The sequence below is a fragment of the Stegastes partitus genome, unplaced genomic scaffold (assembly GCF_000690725.1).
Source record: "Stegastes partitus isolate 25-593 unplaced genomic scaffold, Stegastes_partitus-1.0.2 Scaffold2385, whole genome shotgun sequence".
In the NCBI taxonomy this organism is placed as follows: domain Eukaryota; kingdom Metazoa; phylum Chordata; class Actinopteri; family Pomacentridae; genus Stegastes; species Stegastes partitus.
This window is the reverse complement of record NW_007580116.1, coordinates 1-16113: the sequence shown is the minus strand read 5'-3', so window position 1 is coordinate 16113 and position 16113 is coordinate 1. Positions and strand designations below refer to the sequence as shown.

Genomic DNA, 16113 nt, shown 5'->3' with positions numbered 1-16113 from the left:
GTTGAGGAACTTCTTTTCAAATTCTTTCTATTTATTTGACCTTCATCAGCAGATCAAAACACTTTAAGGACGTACCAACTCAGAAACACTGTGTGCATACAACGTTGTATTATCTCGCCATTGCAGCAACCTAAAGATGACACCATTAGAAAGAGATTCAAAGAAAGAGAAACTGTGAAAATAAAACACTAAGTGCAAGCAGGTCCCAATGAATCACTTTTCTTCTTCTTCTTCTTGTGTCCGTTAGCTGTGTGTGAGAACGGCTGCCAGAACGGCGGGCGCTGCATCGGGCCCAACAGATGCGCTTGTGTCTACGGTTTCACTGGCCCGCAGTGCGAGAGAGGTGAGCGCTCGTCCTTTTTCTTCTGTTTGCTTTGTGACTCTGCACAATGTGCCTCTTTGAGCTCGCTTTGCATCGATACGACAGAACCCTGCTGCTGCTGCTGCTGCTGGGAAAATGACATCGGCTCCGTTGGCGTCGATTCCAGTGAAATATTTTGACTCACCAGCTTCATTGGTGATACGTGCACCTCCACTGACATCATTCACGGAAAGTCCAGAAGGTGACGAATATGAGAAAAACATCACAGCTGTTACCTGAACTGCTTGTTTTAAGTCCCCTTGGGTTGGCACACCAGCTTCCTGGTTTAACTTTGACCCTCTTAAACCCAAGTATTTCTGAGCGTTTTATTTCATTTTTTAAAATTTTCATTCAGTGTGCGCTCGTTTTTCACTGCCGTATAAAGTCCTGGATCTCTATGGAAGCAGCACAACCATGAAGAAGACAAGAGAACTCAGTATAACAACAACATAATGCCTTAAATCATCAAAAAGAAATAAACTGAAGTTGAATTTGATTATTTATTGTGCAAAAATGGGGGGGGGGGGAAGCCCCTGAATCAACCACAAGTGTTATCAATACTGGAAGAAATAGTGGCTTTAAATACTATGAATATTTTACTACTTATTTCCTACCTGTTTTGTTTAAACAGCCGCCAGTTCAACCGAATTGTCCTTCAATTTTTGTCCTGTAACTGTTGGTTGCAGCTGAGTCGCTCCTGAATGCAACATTTTTAGTTTTTGACAGAATCCAGTTGTGCAAATTCTTTATTTTTTGACAATTTTTTGAATAAGACATGTAGAATAATGTCTTATTTTAAGCTTAGATTTGATTAAGTTTTCCAGTAGTAGTTTAAGGACTGTCGGAAAGTCGACAATCTTTTTGTTTTAACAATTTCCAGCTCTGATAAATGGTGCCATTTGGTGATTTTTGAAGATAACCTACCTTTAAAACCCACTGAGAGGCTTTGGGTTTCAGAGGATCACTGTATTTTGATGTGGTTTTGTGTGCTCACTTTTGGTTTCACTTCCTGGCAAGGAGCTCAGATGATATGGAAACTTCTTTACAACCTTTGTGACCATCTGACTGCTTCTGTTCTTTGTTGATTCTCAGCAATAACTGGGACATTGTGAGTAAAATGTGGTTCAGGTGGTCGAGCAGGTTGGTGGTTTGACCCTCCGCTGAACTTCAAGTTACTCCTGGAGTGCTTTGCAGAACCAAGCTAATGTCAAAAACCGTGAAAAACAAGAAATGCAAAGAAGTCCCATTGAGTGCGTTGCGGCTAAAATGGTGTTTTTTTGTGTTTGAGAATCGGTGCAACCAGGAAATAGACAGTGACGCTGGAGGTGTGTTAGGTTTGGTCCGACCCGGCCTTTTTTATCAATACTCTCCCACCCACACACACAGTTTAACGTTAAGCTATCGAGCCAGGAAGGCTTTGATGCTGCCTTTGGGTTGTTCCTATCAGTCCAGACGTCCCTTCATTCATTACTTCAGCGCTTGGTGAGAATTCCCCGGATGACTTCATGCGCTGAGCTCAGACGGACAGACAGACGGTGGGTGTTGGTCTCTTTGAACAGTAGCCGGCGGTATGTGAGCGATGGCAGGGAGTTGGGAGGAGGTGGTACCGTCCTTTGGCGGATGACGAAACGTCTGAACGGCTTAATTTCTGCTCACCTCAGCTCACCTCCAACCCTACCTTTCATTGACCCTCACCTTCCACCTCCCTCTTCCTCCCCCCCAGGCTGTTACCTACAATAAGATGGAGGAGAGATCTCGACCTGCACTCACTTAACTCACCTCTGCATCCCCCTTTTTTTCCCCCTACTTCTAATCTTCCCTTCATCGCCTTGTATCCAACTTCAACCGCCACTTAATCAAACTCTAACTTCTCTAGCCCTCTCCTCGCTCCCCATCGCTCACAAACCCTCCTGGGTCTTGTTTTCTTGGAAAATACAACATTTGTGGGGCTCAGTTTGTCAGAGGGAGCCTTAAAAACATCTGGCAATAAATACACCCCCCAACCTCCTCCCCTCAACGTCCCCACAGGACTGACAAAATAGGGTTTCTTTGTGGACTGGTAGTGGACATTTCCTGATGAGGAGTGGAACAAGGTAGAAAGAGGGGCGGAAGATGGGAGGGCTTCGCCGAAAATGAAAATGGACTCCCCAGCTGTGTACACAAAGCCTGTTGGAGGGGAGCACAAACACTCGCGATGGTGTACGACCAAAGAACTTTTAGGTATCGCAAAGGGAACGCTGATAAATCTTTGTTTGCGTGTGTTTTTTGGACCACATTCTGCATGTCTTCATAAAGAGAAAGGTGATGGGCCGGATTTGTAAATATGACTCCATAAATCATTGGGAATCTTATTAGTAACAGACATGAAAATGATCCCTTGGCAGCACGAATTGAAGGTTGAATATCAGTAATTAGAATTTAATTAGCTGCAGTTAGCTTACTCACTGGCCCATTAGCAATCAGCTCACAGGGGACGTTTAAACATTTATCCTTCAATAGCAGACCAAAAATTAAACCTCAGAGATGTTCAATAATTCTGATAAACGACCATTAAGGTTTCTTAAACATTGGGTTTGGCCTGAGACGCTGCAGCGCCCCTGCTGCGCCCTGCTCGCCGTATACTGTGGTTTTTGGAGTTTGTGTAACTGAGGCCGTGAGTCAGTAGATTTACTGCGTGATTCAGTGAGAAGACTGCTGATGAACTGTGATTATGAGGCCAGTGAAAGTCAGTCACTTTGGGGGAGCTGCGGGGATGGAGTCATGGGAAACCACGGAGTGTGTTCGGAGTGTGTGCACGTGCAGCTATGTGTGAGGCTTTCTGACTTTAGTTAGTGATAGCAGGGAGTTCGCTGTTCCCGACTGAGTCAAAAATATTTCCCACCATCGCTGCTCCACATAATTAGGTGCAGCTTACTAGTGCCGGGTTGGATCCCCTTTTGCTTTCACAACTGCCTTCACTCTTCGTGGCAGAGAGTCAAGAAGGTGCTGGAAACATTCCTCAGGGGTTTTAGTACACATTGACATGAAAGCATCAAGCAGTCGCTGCAGATTTGTTGGCTGCACTTCCGTGATCGGAATCAGAATCAGAAAGGTTTTGCTGCCAAGTAGGTTTTCACATACAAGCAAGTTGAGTTGATGTTTTAGTGCAGCAGTGTAGTGTGGTTCTGTTGGACTGAGATCTGGTGACTGTGGAGTCCAGTAAACTCGCTGTTCTGTCAAAGAAACCAGTTTGAGATGATGACTTGAGGAGGTTATCCTGCTGGAAGAAGATGGCACATTGTTGTCATGGACGTGGTCAGCAGTGATGCTCAGGTGGGCTGGTGAGTTGGTACCAACAGGCCCAAGAAAACGTCCCCCGACACCATTATACCAAAACAAGCCTGAACCGTTGATGTAAGACAAAATGGATCCATGCTTTCATGTCGTTTACACCAAATCCTGACCCTACAATGAGCAGAAATCAAGACTCAGTCTTCTATTGTCCGATTCTGGTGAGCTCGTGTGAATTGTAGCCTCAGTTTCCTGTTCTTAGCAGACAGGAGTGGAACCAATGTGTTCTGCTGCTGTGGAACATCTGCTTTAAACTTGGACATGTTGGTCTTCTGAGAGTGCTTATTGGAGTTCCTGTATCGCTCAAAGAGAACATGGTCAGGAGAAGAGTTGGTGGAGGAGACACTTTTTACAGCTGATTTAAATCCCAAACTCTGAACAGAACCTCCTCCTGAGCGGGTTAGCTGTGCAGCATCAGTTACCACGGCGATCCAGCAGTTTTAAAAGAGCGACGCCGTCATTGGAAACTCCAACTTTAGGCTCAACGTACAAGCAAAACACTCTAATCTTGCTTCGTAGTGCAGCCGTCAGGATTCCCTTTAAGCAAGGTCTACTGCAATTCAGATTCTTATTATTTGTTGTTTTGTTTGTTATTTGAATGACAGGATTCGTGATACAGATCCTCACGTTTCTGTTAGTGTTGAATCATGAAGGGTTTGGTTTTCCAGAAGCGCCACCGTGAGGTTGACATTTGCGGTTTTAAGTGAAATGTCAACGACTGCTGAGACATTTTTACAGCCGTCAAACCTTCAGTTTCCATCCAGAGTTTTCACCACATCAAATCGTTGTTTTGTCCAATACTTTGGTTTAACAGCAAGTAGTTGGAAAACTAACGACACGACCATCGACCTCGGTGCTCTTTGCAGAAACGCTAACACACTAAATTAACACCGACATTAACTTTTCACTGACGTACAGCCTCTCAGAGCTGCTGAGTGCTGTTGCCTTGTATGTAGCATTAACTGTGCACATCATCCGTCAAAATGGGCTTGTTAATGCATTCACGTCAATGTATATTTTCGCATCATTTCACATGCATATACAGTGACAGGGAAACGTGTCTGCAGAGCGTCGGTCCATTAAGTCAACTCCGTTCCAGAACCGCTCAGCGGAGCCAGTCTCTGTCCAGTCCAGACCAAATAAACCCATAATCGCAGAGGAGCAGTTTTGCACCCCAGCAAGCGGTGACGTCAAGGGGCATTTGGAGGTGCTGGAAGTGCAGGAAGTCGTGCTATTTCTGCTCTATTGACTCTGGATAAGAGTGGACAGAACACGGCTGGACCGGAGGGTGTGACTCCGGGGCAGGAACCGCTCGTGGAAAATATCCCCCAGTGGCGATTCGGTCAGAGTCAGCCAGGTTGGAGCCTCTTGCTAAATTTCATCTGCAGCACGTCTATATTGCCTTTTAATGGCGACCCCTTATGTGTTCTTTCCATGTGCAGAAATTTCTGCTGCAACGAGCCCGACGGAGTCACAAAGGAGCTGAACGTCCAGAGAGCTGAAGGAAAATGTGTGTTCTCCGGGCAACATAATGAGTCCAGACACCGTGCATGTTCTGAATGAAATATCCGTGTTATTTATTAAACATAATGAGGATCATCACGTTTCACAAGCTGGTTTTAGTGTCTGCTTTTCGTAGAGGCACTGAATTTTCATGATCCATTGCATAAACAAGAACTTATTCACCTCCAGCGCAGGCCAAGTGCAGCGAGTCTGGTTCGTTCAAATCGATATTTGAGTAGCCTCGCGGGGCAGCGACGGAGGCCGGCTTTGATCGAGCTGCTTGAAAAATGGACCTTTTTAAACTTCGGTTAAGAAAGCAGCACAAAAGGCTTCCCCTCGGTTCGAATAAGCGTCTCATGAGTGGAAGCTGTTGACGGAGTCCGGAGCCCGCTTTGCCCCGGCTGCGCTCAACAGAGTCGGCATTATTGTTCCGCCGCTGCACAGAGCGGAGGAAGTTTCCCAAAACAGACGAGAATAGCCGCAGATTTTAGCAGTACAATGGGTGAGATTTAGACACAATGGCTGAGGAAGTGCAGCAGAAAAGAACCTCGATGCTACGCGATATAACGACAGTTACTCCCAGCAGAGATATGCAAACTGTGTCTCATAGTTATTCCGACTCCTTTGTGAGTTTTTTCTTTGCATGTGATCTGTATCGTTGGCTTCACATGCACTGCAAAACATCAGGAAGAAATCAGATCAGTTCATCTTTTGTTGTCTACTTCACTGCACTGAAAAGTTTGCATTTTCATTTTCTGAACTTAAAAACTGAAGGGCATTTAGAAGAATTAAGTCAAATCAACTCGACTTTTCTCGTTTACAGACGCAAAAATGTGAGTTTTGCTCATTTCTAGTTATCTGAACTTCACATTTCAAATTCCTGTTTTGAGAATTGTTTTAGAAAATGTGAGTTCTTCTAACTTGATGCATTTTTTACTTCAAACGATAAGTTGAATGAATGAACAGCTGAGAGTTCACACAAGAAACAAAACCAGCATAAGAGCGGATTTCCCAGGATGCATTGTTGGAGAGTTAAAAGTACAGGTGTATAGTTTTTGTAGTTGGAGAAAACAGACATGTTGGAAACTTGCTCTGTGTCTTTAACACATTATTTCTGGTTATTTCTTTTGACAATAAACAAAAGTTTGGGCTAAATTCAGTCCTCACAGATCGTCTTTGTCCTGACGAAACAGCTTCTACTTGATTCAACTTAATATGTCAAGTTTGTTGCACTTATTTTCTCAAGTTCAGTCAATTTAACTCAGCTGGTTTTACACTTTTACAACTCACAGGATGAATTAAACTATTTAATGAATCAAAGTGCAGTTAACTCACATATTTAGAGAGACTTGTATTTTTTAAGCTACACGGACTAAAATCGTGAAGCGTGCAGCATTTCGCCGCCGGCATGAGGCCTTCAGATCTCGAACGCTGAGGACTTATCGCTTTTCTCCCACAGTTGTCGCCCCTGCATGTATGTAAGTGTGCGCTTGTGCTGCGTTTAAACGTTTAGTCACGTTTGACTGACTGCCCTCGAAGTGAAAGAAATGAAAGGAGCTCTGAGGAACGATTACGGCCGAAGGAAAAGAGTGATTTCAGGCGTGTTGATAATGGCGCTGATAAGACTAACAGAGACCGCTATGGTTGGCCAGGATGGAGATATAAACGCTGCACACACACACACACACACACACACACAGACGCGCACACACACAAACAAACAAGCCCACACATTTGAATCATTTATTTATATCCACATCAGCAGAAGGACACACGGACGCAAACAAAACGCTGCAATCAGAAATTCCACGAAACCCGCCAGACATGTGCTCAGTCTGCACAAACACGGACTCACACACGCACACAGAGACACACACACACACACACTTGTGCACGTGCAAACACACACGCACACACACACTTGTGCACGTGCAAACACACACACACACAGGGTAATTAGAAAATTTCCCAACAGGTGAGCAACAGCATGACGTTCAGGCTCAGAGTAAATCTTGCAGCTGTATAAAGTCTAGAGAGGACATCCGGTTGAAAACACATGCATGTTCACACACACACACACACACACACACACACACACACACACACACACAGACAGACAGAGATACATATATCTTCCCCTTTATTCATTTAACTTTGTTGAACTCTTGTCAAAGCAAAGTAAATGATAACAGCCTCATTTCCATGTAATAAACTCATATTTCAGCTTTCTTATCTTCCCACACTTCCCCTCCTGGGACTTTTATAAATACTTCAGCAGTTATTAATGAGTCTGAAATGAGATTTTTTTTTTCCTATCCTCTTCTGCCATTTTTCTTCCCCCCTCCTCCTCGTTCCCTCCCGTCGCTCAGGTCAGCGCTCGTCTCTGCGATCCCATCGCTGGACGGAGCTGATGGGAAAAAAAAAGTTTTCCTAGAAGGCTTTGAGTTCCAGACGGGATTAAGTGTTTTCTCACTTCAACCTTTACACTGTGTTATCTCCCCTTTAATCCGGCTTTCATCAGAGCAGAGAGTAATAGCTTTGAATGAGTGATTTTTTTTTTTTTTTGTCTGCAGTATCAGATTTTTATTAGCTGGACTGACGTGGAAGGTCAGATCCCATTAAAACTGTCCCGATGTGAGTCTACGTGGAGCGATGTGGGTGAAAGTGCACCGGTGGCTTCGAGCGCACTGGGCTGAGCTACAGCTGGCTGCTTGTGTTGGACGTGCCGGTGTTTGTGAAATAAAAGCTTGTAAGAATGAGAGGAGTCCATTAAGTCTAACACACGAGCTGTCATTATTGGAGGAACAGGGCCTGACGTACGTCCAGAGTCCGCAGATTACAGAGCGCGGATGAAACTGGAGATGTCGGGATGAGAGACAGAAGTCGCTGGATTTAGGAAGTAAGGAGAGGAGAGGGGGGATCGTCGGATGTTTCAGATCTTTCTAATTAGACCAAATTGCTTCCGAATGTTGTCAGGATGTTGGATGGCTCTCTAGTCCGAACCTGCTGCCTCTTGCTCTCACACATGTACGACATACAGATGTTCATGCTCTGACACACATGCTAACCTCTGGACAGATGCTGTTCAAACTTATGCAAACAAAACCCAGAGCACACGCTAAGGCGGTGGAGCAGGTACGTTTTTTTTTTTAGTCACTGTTGTTCTTTAGCTGTGATTCTTGTTCCAACCTTTTGTTTGGCTGCAGCTCGGACAGATGCTGCCTTTTCCTTCAGGCTCGTGTGTGTGTGTGTGTGTGTGTGTGTGTGTGTGTTCACAGACAAGTATGTGCATTCTTGTGTGTCAGAGACAGACAAGAGTGGGCCAGTGTTTGAGAAAGAATGTGTACGCATGTATATTTAATTTAGCACACATGCACACGCTGCTGAACTTGGCTGCCCAGAGTGATGCTGGACGATCCGAGCGTGGGAGAGTCCATTCACTCTCCTCGATGGGACGAAATCAAAGACGGGAGGCTGGAAGAGCGATGATAGCTTTTATTTATTTATTTTGGTCACATTTTTTTTCTCCCTTTTTAATGTTTTCCTCTCTTCTGCTTCTTTGTCCTTTTTAAACACTTTGATTTTAAAGGATTAGCCCATAAACTTTTTGTGTTGTTGCTGTTTCTCACGAATCCCATTTTTCCTTCATTAACCCACAGAGGGGTTTTAGAGGCATCCTATATTTTAAAAATCAACAAAATTACACCATTTGCTAGATCCAGAAACTGTAAAAACAGAAATATTCAGTGGATTGTTTACTATCCCACAGTCCTTGAATGAATCATATGTGACATGTGGTGCCTTCAGGAAAATTAACCAAATCTAAGCTTAAAATCACAATATTTCGTCAACTTTATTCTACATGTCTCATTTGAAAATGTGCCAATTATTAACCATTTCCATTAACCGGATTTAGTGAAAAACAAAAAATTTTGTGCTTCTCCTTGAAACCATGACGCCTTTAATGACTCCACTGCAACCAACAATCATGTGACTAAAATTCTGAGACTTTTCGGTTGAACTGCAGCCAGTGTTTACATAGAAAGGAGAAGAGACAAACCAATTAGAAATCTATTCTGGCATTATAATTTAGTCAAAATGCACAAACAATATTTCTTTCCTTCTATCATGGTTGTGCTGTTTCCATAGAGGTGCAGGATTTTGTATTGTAGTGAAAGATGAGCCCACAGTGAGTAAAAATGGAGCAGGACAGGAGCAAAAAAGAAAGGTTTTAAAGATAGAAACCTACAATAAATGAGCCAACATGCGCTAACTGTGCATGTGACTTATTCCTCCACATTACTGTGATCCAAAAACCATTAAAAGCACATAATTAAGCCTCTCTGCTGCGCTGAGTGACATATTCCTGCATTACAAACACCGAGACCACTGGTCAGTTCCACCAACACGGCGCATGTTTTAACTGGCAATCCCCAGAAATGGCACCATTTACTTCTGCTTCAGCAACTTTAACTTAAAATAACAGTTATAGTTAGTGTTTGAACTATACATATGTGTTTTAAATTGGGACTTCACTCGTAACAAATGCACTTAAATGGATTTCAGATTAGATTTGTTGCCGCCTCATGCTTTCACTCAGTCTAGTGTGAAATGTGAGTTTGTTGCAGAGTAAACAGGGTTCTTGTGTACAAGTGTGTTGTTTTAGAGAACATGAATAACTGCATGTGGTGTCTAGAAGAAGCGAAGACGGAGGATCAAAGAGCAGCTGACAGACAGACAGACAGACAGAGAGTTAAAGTCGGACAGACAGCGAGACCTAAAGTGGGCAAAGACAAATGAAGACAGATGGATGTGAAGACGAGCTGGCTTCAGCCCCAACCTGCACTCTGCATGCTCAGTTTGACCTACTTTCTTCTCTGCTTCTCTTTTTTTTTTTCCTCCCTCTTTCTCTCACTCTTTGCCCCTTCCTCTGTGATCCCCTTTCATATTGCACGAGGAACTAATAAGGACAATAAGTCTGGAGAACGACTCCCAACAGACTCCAGCGCTGGCTCCTATCTTTCCATCTCACTCCGTCCTTCAGCGTTTCTTTCTCTCTCCACATCTCACCGGCGCAGCCTTGGCCAGCCAACCATGCAGCTCTCCTTTCATCTGCACTGTGACAATCTAACAATCTCCTCTTTTTTTTTTCCTTTTTTTCTGTTTAATGAAGGCTATATTAAGTTTGGCGCCACTGCAGAGAACTTAATAAGGGTTTGTCCCTCAAGGGAAGCCATCATTAGGCTGTTTGTGATTGAAAGGACGAACATCGTATTGCTGAAATGGTTTCAGCATGAGGTCATTGTGTCTGATTTGTGAAGTGCATTTAACAAGATTATGCCAGTTTCTCTGGCAGGCAGCAGAGCAGCAGAGGAGGCTCCCGCCGCACGTTTGCATGCGATATCCGAACGAGCGTTTGTGTTTCACCGCCGTTACAATCCTGTCTCCGAAGAGAGAGTTTCACACATCTGTCTTACTTTTGTGAGCTGTTTGTGTCACAAGATGTGATCAGGAATGCGTCTTGTGTGAAGAAGTTTGGTTCTTGTAAAGCCACATAAAAATGCATTGTCTCAACAACGACACACAGACGCATTAACCCTTTGAACCCTGGACAGGTTCTGGGTGTTTTCTTTGCTATTATCACACTTTTTTCTGACTCTGGGCTCTTTTTTCACGACAATATAAAGCCCTCGAAAGAGAGAGAACTCAGAAATGTCTTTTTTTGCAATTACGCTGCCATGAATCATACAAAAACATAAAAGAAAGCTGAATTTATTGGATCATTTATGTTACAAAATTTGTAAAAAAACTGGAGCGTACAGCCTTTTTATGAGTCTAGATGTTACCAACCCTGGAAGAAGTGGTGACTCCACATATTGTAGATATATTTTAGATTTTTTAATTTGTTTGCATCCTCTCTGCTCCGTGTAAACACAGCCTGCAGTTCAGTTGAAACATCCCTAAATGTTTGTCACGTGAACCTAGAGCACAACTAAATGGCTCAGTTGCACCGAGGAGGACAGAATTTTTTGCTTCTTACAGAATTTGGATCATAAATATGATTTTTTTAAAGTGATTTTTGAAATGGGAATGTAAAACAAATTCATCTTAATATTGTTTTGGTGTGTAACAGGTATACAAAGCATTTTATTGCACATTACACCATGTATAACTGTGTTTGTGACCAACAAAGGCCTTGAATCCTTGAATAAAAAGGCCTTGAATCCTTGAATCCTTGAATCCTAAAGTGATTTTGATGAAATATGATGATTTATAGTTTGGCTTTGGTTAAGTTTTCCAACAAAATGACACATTGGTAGAAAGTTAACATACTTTTAAAACCTGCAGGCTGGTTTTGGGCTTCAGAGGGTTAAAACGTTCTGTGAGTGTTTTTGCAGCGTTGGTAGGTGATTGTTATTAATGCAACAGAAGCCTCCAGTGTTAAGGCCACCGTCACCTCCTGGTTAGACCCCTGGAATGTGCGTCAGTATGTCAGTGCGACGGGTTAACACATCACCACATGCATAGCGTTCATTCCAATCCGATTGCTGAGTTCCTGCTGTTGTGCTGTTTAACCTGAGCAGGTTTAATAGGATGACGTCTGAAATCACATGCCTGATCTGTTCCGCTGCTACCAGCTCTCACATTGTTCTTCTTAAGTTCCCGGTAAACTCGGCTACTTGTAAGCGCTCTTCTTCGTAAGTTGGCTTTTGATCCAGAGACTAAACACTTGAGGATGTGTTTAAATGTCCAATGAGTCATCTCTCTGACATCGTCTTCTAATGTGGTGCCAGTTGTTCCCCACATCCAGTCCTGCTTTTGTTGTTAAAAAAAAAAAAACGAGTGAGTGAAATTAGGAATGAAAGAACTGACTCAGAAATTTCTCATTTATGTACTTAATCTGGTTTCGTTTAATGCGGCACCAGATGTTGCTCGAGGAAGTGAATCAGCACTCCGTCATTTAGTCAATCGAACGCTAACGAACTTCTCCCTCCGTCCGCAGACTACAGGACGGGGCCGTGCTTCACCCAGGTGAACAACCAGATGTGCCAGGGCCAGCTCAGCGGCATCGTCTGCACCAAAACCCTCTGCTGCGCCACCATTGGCCGAGCCTGGGGCCACCCCTGCGAGCAGTGTCCCGCCCAGCCGCACCCCTGCAGACGAGGCTTCATCCCCAACATTCGCACCGGAGCCTGCCAAGGTCTGACCTGCTGTACACACACCTGGTGGAGCTTTAGCCGTGATGCAGGAGGACACACACACACATTTATATACTGACATGCGCCACAATAAACACCCCAAACCATCACTTTATCCATCATCATCACAGCTGCAACTCCTGCCCCACAACATCCTCGAACTAGTGTTAACAACTCCGAGGGTGTTTACATGTACACAGTGGGCCGGATACAAGCTTGTGTTTTCCTGTTAAGGTCTTATCCAACGTGCACCGGAGCAGGTTTAGGCGCTGCTGCTGCTGCTGCACAGTCGAGATATGAGTTCATTCCCAGCAAACACAGATTCGGTGCACGTAATGACTGAATGTGAGGGTTTATTGAAACAGAAACCTTTTCCCTGCTGCTTAAAGGCCACTCCAGCACCTTTGCATCTCAATTTCTCTTTGCAGGACGACTGGGAGTCATATTTAGCTTGTAAAAACAGTTGTGTAATGCAAGAGTGACATCATTTGATTTTAGTAATTCTTGTTTTGGCTCATAGACCTCAGATTTTCAACAGAAAGGCAGCGACTACAGACGGAGGATGGATGTGGTTTTTGGAGTTTCGTCCAATTAGAGGCATTTCTCTCAGTGTCTCATTTTTATATCGTTTAAGTACTTTGACCACAAAGCAACTCCAAGGAAACCAGAAAGTGCCGTTAATCCCAGTTGTTTGCAGACAGTTCAAATCAAAACGGTTCCCTTTGTGCCATCGAAAGCAGAAAAATCCCCCCTGATTTGCATAAAGTAGTTTAGACCTCAAATTAATGCAAATTAGGAGCAGGCAACACGACACCCAGTCTGTTTAAATGCACCATGACGCTCCAAAAATGTAACTTACTCTATGGAAAAACGCTGTAAAACCTGGTGCAACTAACTGGTTTTCAACAGCATTTTAGTAGAATTCACCAGAGCACCATGAAAGCAGCGTTACGGAGCTTTTAAGGTTGTAAAAACCAGCGCTCCTTTGTTTTTGACAACATAAACGGCAGCATTATTGTAACTTTTAACGGCGCAAAAAGTGCCGTCGTAATACATCTCATACGAGTGGCATAAAGCGCCTGTTATACCAGCTTTAGACGGTGTAAAAAGTGACATTATGGCAGCTTTAAATGCCCTAAAAAGCAGTGTTTTGGTGGCTTATAAAGCACCATAAAAAGCAGCGTTATGCCAGCTTTAGCCGGCGTACAAAGCGATGCAATGCCAGCTTCTAGTTGTATAAAATGCTGCGCTGGTTTAGGTTTTCTTGATTTAAAAAGTGCTGTTATTATTGCTTTTGACAGTGTAAAAACCTGTGGTCTTTTGGTTTTTGACAACATAAACAGCAGCATTACTCCAGCTTTTGACGGCGTAAAAAGTACCGTCGTAATGCATCTCACACGAGTGGCATAAAGCGCCGTCATACCAGCTTTAGATGGTATAAAAAGTGACATTATGGCAGCTTTAAATGCCCTAAAAAGCAGTGTTTTGGTGGCTTATAAAGCACCATAAAAAGCAGCGTTATGCCAGCTTTAGTCAGCGTAAAAAGCGATGCAATGCCAGCTTTTTGTTGTGTAAAATGCTGCGCTGGTTTAGGTTTTCTTGATACAAAAAGTGCTTATTCCAGCTTTTGAAAAAGCTGTGGTCTTTTGGTTTTGAGTGTAAAAAGCGGCGTCTTTATAAATCTCACCAGAGCACAGTGAAAAGTGGCACTATGTGAGCTTTAGACAGCATAAAAAATGGTGTTACGCCAGCTTTTAGTCGCATAAAACGTATCGCTCCATCAGCTTTTAACAGTGTTAAAAGTGCCGTTATGCCAACTTTTGACAATATAAAAAAAGATTTAGAATTAGAATAAAACTTTATTGATCCCCTCGGTACAAAACCTCAGGGAAATTGCTAAAAAAATAATGATGGTGCTCTTTTGGTTTTTGTAGCGTAAAAAAGCCAAAGTTTACTACATCTTACTAGAGCACCATAAAAGCAGCTTTTGATGCTAAAGAAGCAGCGTGCTTTTGGCTTTTTTTGGTATCACAAGCTTTGTCTTAATACATTTTCTAGAGCGATGTTCTACCATCTATTTACGGCCTTCTGATTTGTTTGCATGCAGACATATTGGAGGTGGGTTTCCTATACGTCTGTAAACACACTATTCATCCTACTTCACTGCTCCTAAACATAGACAGCGCACATATAACAGAATCTAGAGACTAAGAGGTAAATATTAGCGGAGATTCTGCCTCTTTGATCAACATTCCTGCTGCTGGTGTCCCAGAACCCCCTCGGACCGGACCAGACTCTCCGCATGCTTCTCCAATAACCTGCAGCCGTGACCAGACCAGGCAATAAGCTCGCATCAATACGTGACACATGTGGAGGTCGTGTCCCTTGTTAAATGAGTCCAGCCAGGTCCTTTCCTGCCTCCGTCCAGCTCCTCTCTCCCCGATACTCCCAGTGTCACCCTGGGCAGATTGGGAAAGCTGATGTCTCCATGTCGTCATGTTTTCTTTTTTGTCTGAAGTATTTCTGTGCTGATCTCCACACGACCTGGCAACACTTCAACAGTATCGGCGCCGCAGACACCAGGGTCAGGGGTTTGGCTTTTGAGGATTATAGGAGGCAGGTGTTAGATTCTTATGCAATGTGAAGCTACGTTCAGTGGATTCAGGGTGCTAGAACTTTCAAGCAACATCTCAGAGAAAGGAAGAGTTTTAGTTTTTTAATTATTACACTGACAGGATGCATCTGGAGGCTCTATTTTTGTGCTAGCTGTGATGCAGCTAGGCTCAAGCACAAAGCTATTTCTTTTAGTTATTTTCAAGTCTGTGTGCATCAACTTGTTTAATAGTTTTGTTGCACCAAACTAGTTGTGGTTATCAAGTGACAGAGTGCATCAATGGCACTCATTTTAACATGGAATGGTGTCAGGTACAGTGGTAAAGGTGCAGGTACAGTCCTGTCTGAATCAGCTGCTACTGCTACGACATTAAAACCATCTTCCTGTAGGTCAATTTTTTGTGCTGCCAAAGCAACACTGAACCAGGACATTGGACCTCTGGGAGTTTCCTGTAATGTCTGACACCGGGACATTGGCAACGAAGCCTTTAGGTTCTGCTGGTGATCAACAGATCCCACGGATCACTGCTCAGATTGGAACCCTCTGGCGCACTTTGGACCAATCCTGAGCGGTTAACGTGGTGAGGGCTTGGTCTGCAGCGACGTTTACGTGGGTGTTAGTGACATCCACATGAATGCCATAGACTTTACAAACCATGTGAATGTAGCGACCAACTCTGACAGCCAATGCAGAGGTGTCTTGAAGCGCAATACCACTGAGCGCCACTAGGGGAGTGCTCCAAAAAGCTCTGGCACCCATAGACTCCCATTCAAAAGCCACCTTGAAAATCTAAGACAACACATTTTTTTTCAAAAGTCAATATGATTTTTTATGTTAAAGTTCATCCTTCTGATCAGTGCTCTAGCGACACATCTGCAAATAATTCTATAATTAGATCGAAATGAGGCCTCAAAATGTGTTTAGGGTTCAACTGACACGTGTGGTCAGGAGAAATCTCTAATTCTTTAGAACATAACGGACCTCAAAATCATCCTGCTATTGCTCTGACTTGTTAGTGTTTCTTTAAACCGATCGCAGGCGGGGCTAGACGAAGGATGCAGCTTCGATGTTCCTTCAAAACAGCGACAAGTGGAGTTGTTTTGGTG

The 16113-nt window shown here is 43.6% G+C and overlaps 1 protein-coding gene across 1 annotated transcript in view; it reads left to right on the top strand.

Annotated features, from left to right (window-relative positions):
• LOC103374883 (fibrillin-2-like) overlaps positions 1–12395 on the top strand; it is a gene marked incomplete at its 3' end in the record, with an annotated part of 42653 nt that extends 30258 nt beyond the window's left edge. Inside the window, exons 5-6 of the mRNA XM_008305036.1 lie at positions 248–343; positions 12198–12395. Coding sequence (XP_008303258.1) covers positions 248–343; positions 12198–12395 — 294 coding nt within the window. The remainder of the gene's footprint in view (positions 1–247; positions 344–12197) is intronic.
• Between the last annotated feature and the right edge of the window lie 3718 nt (positions 12396–16113).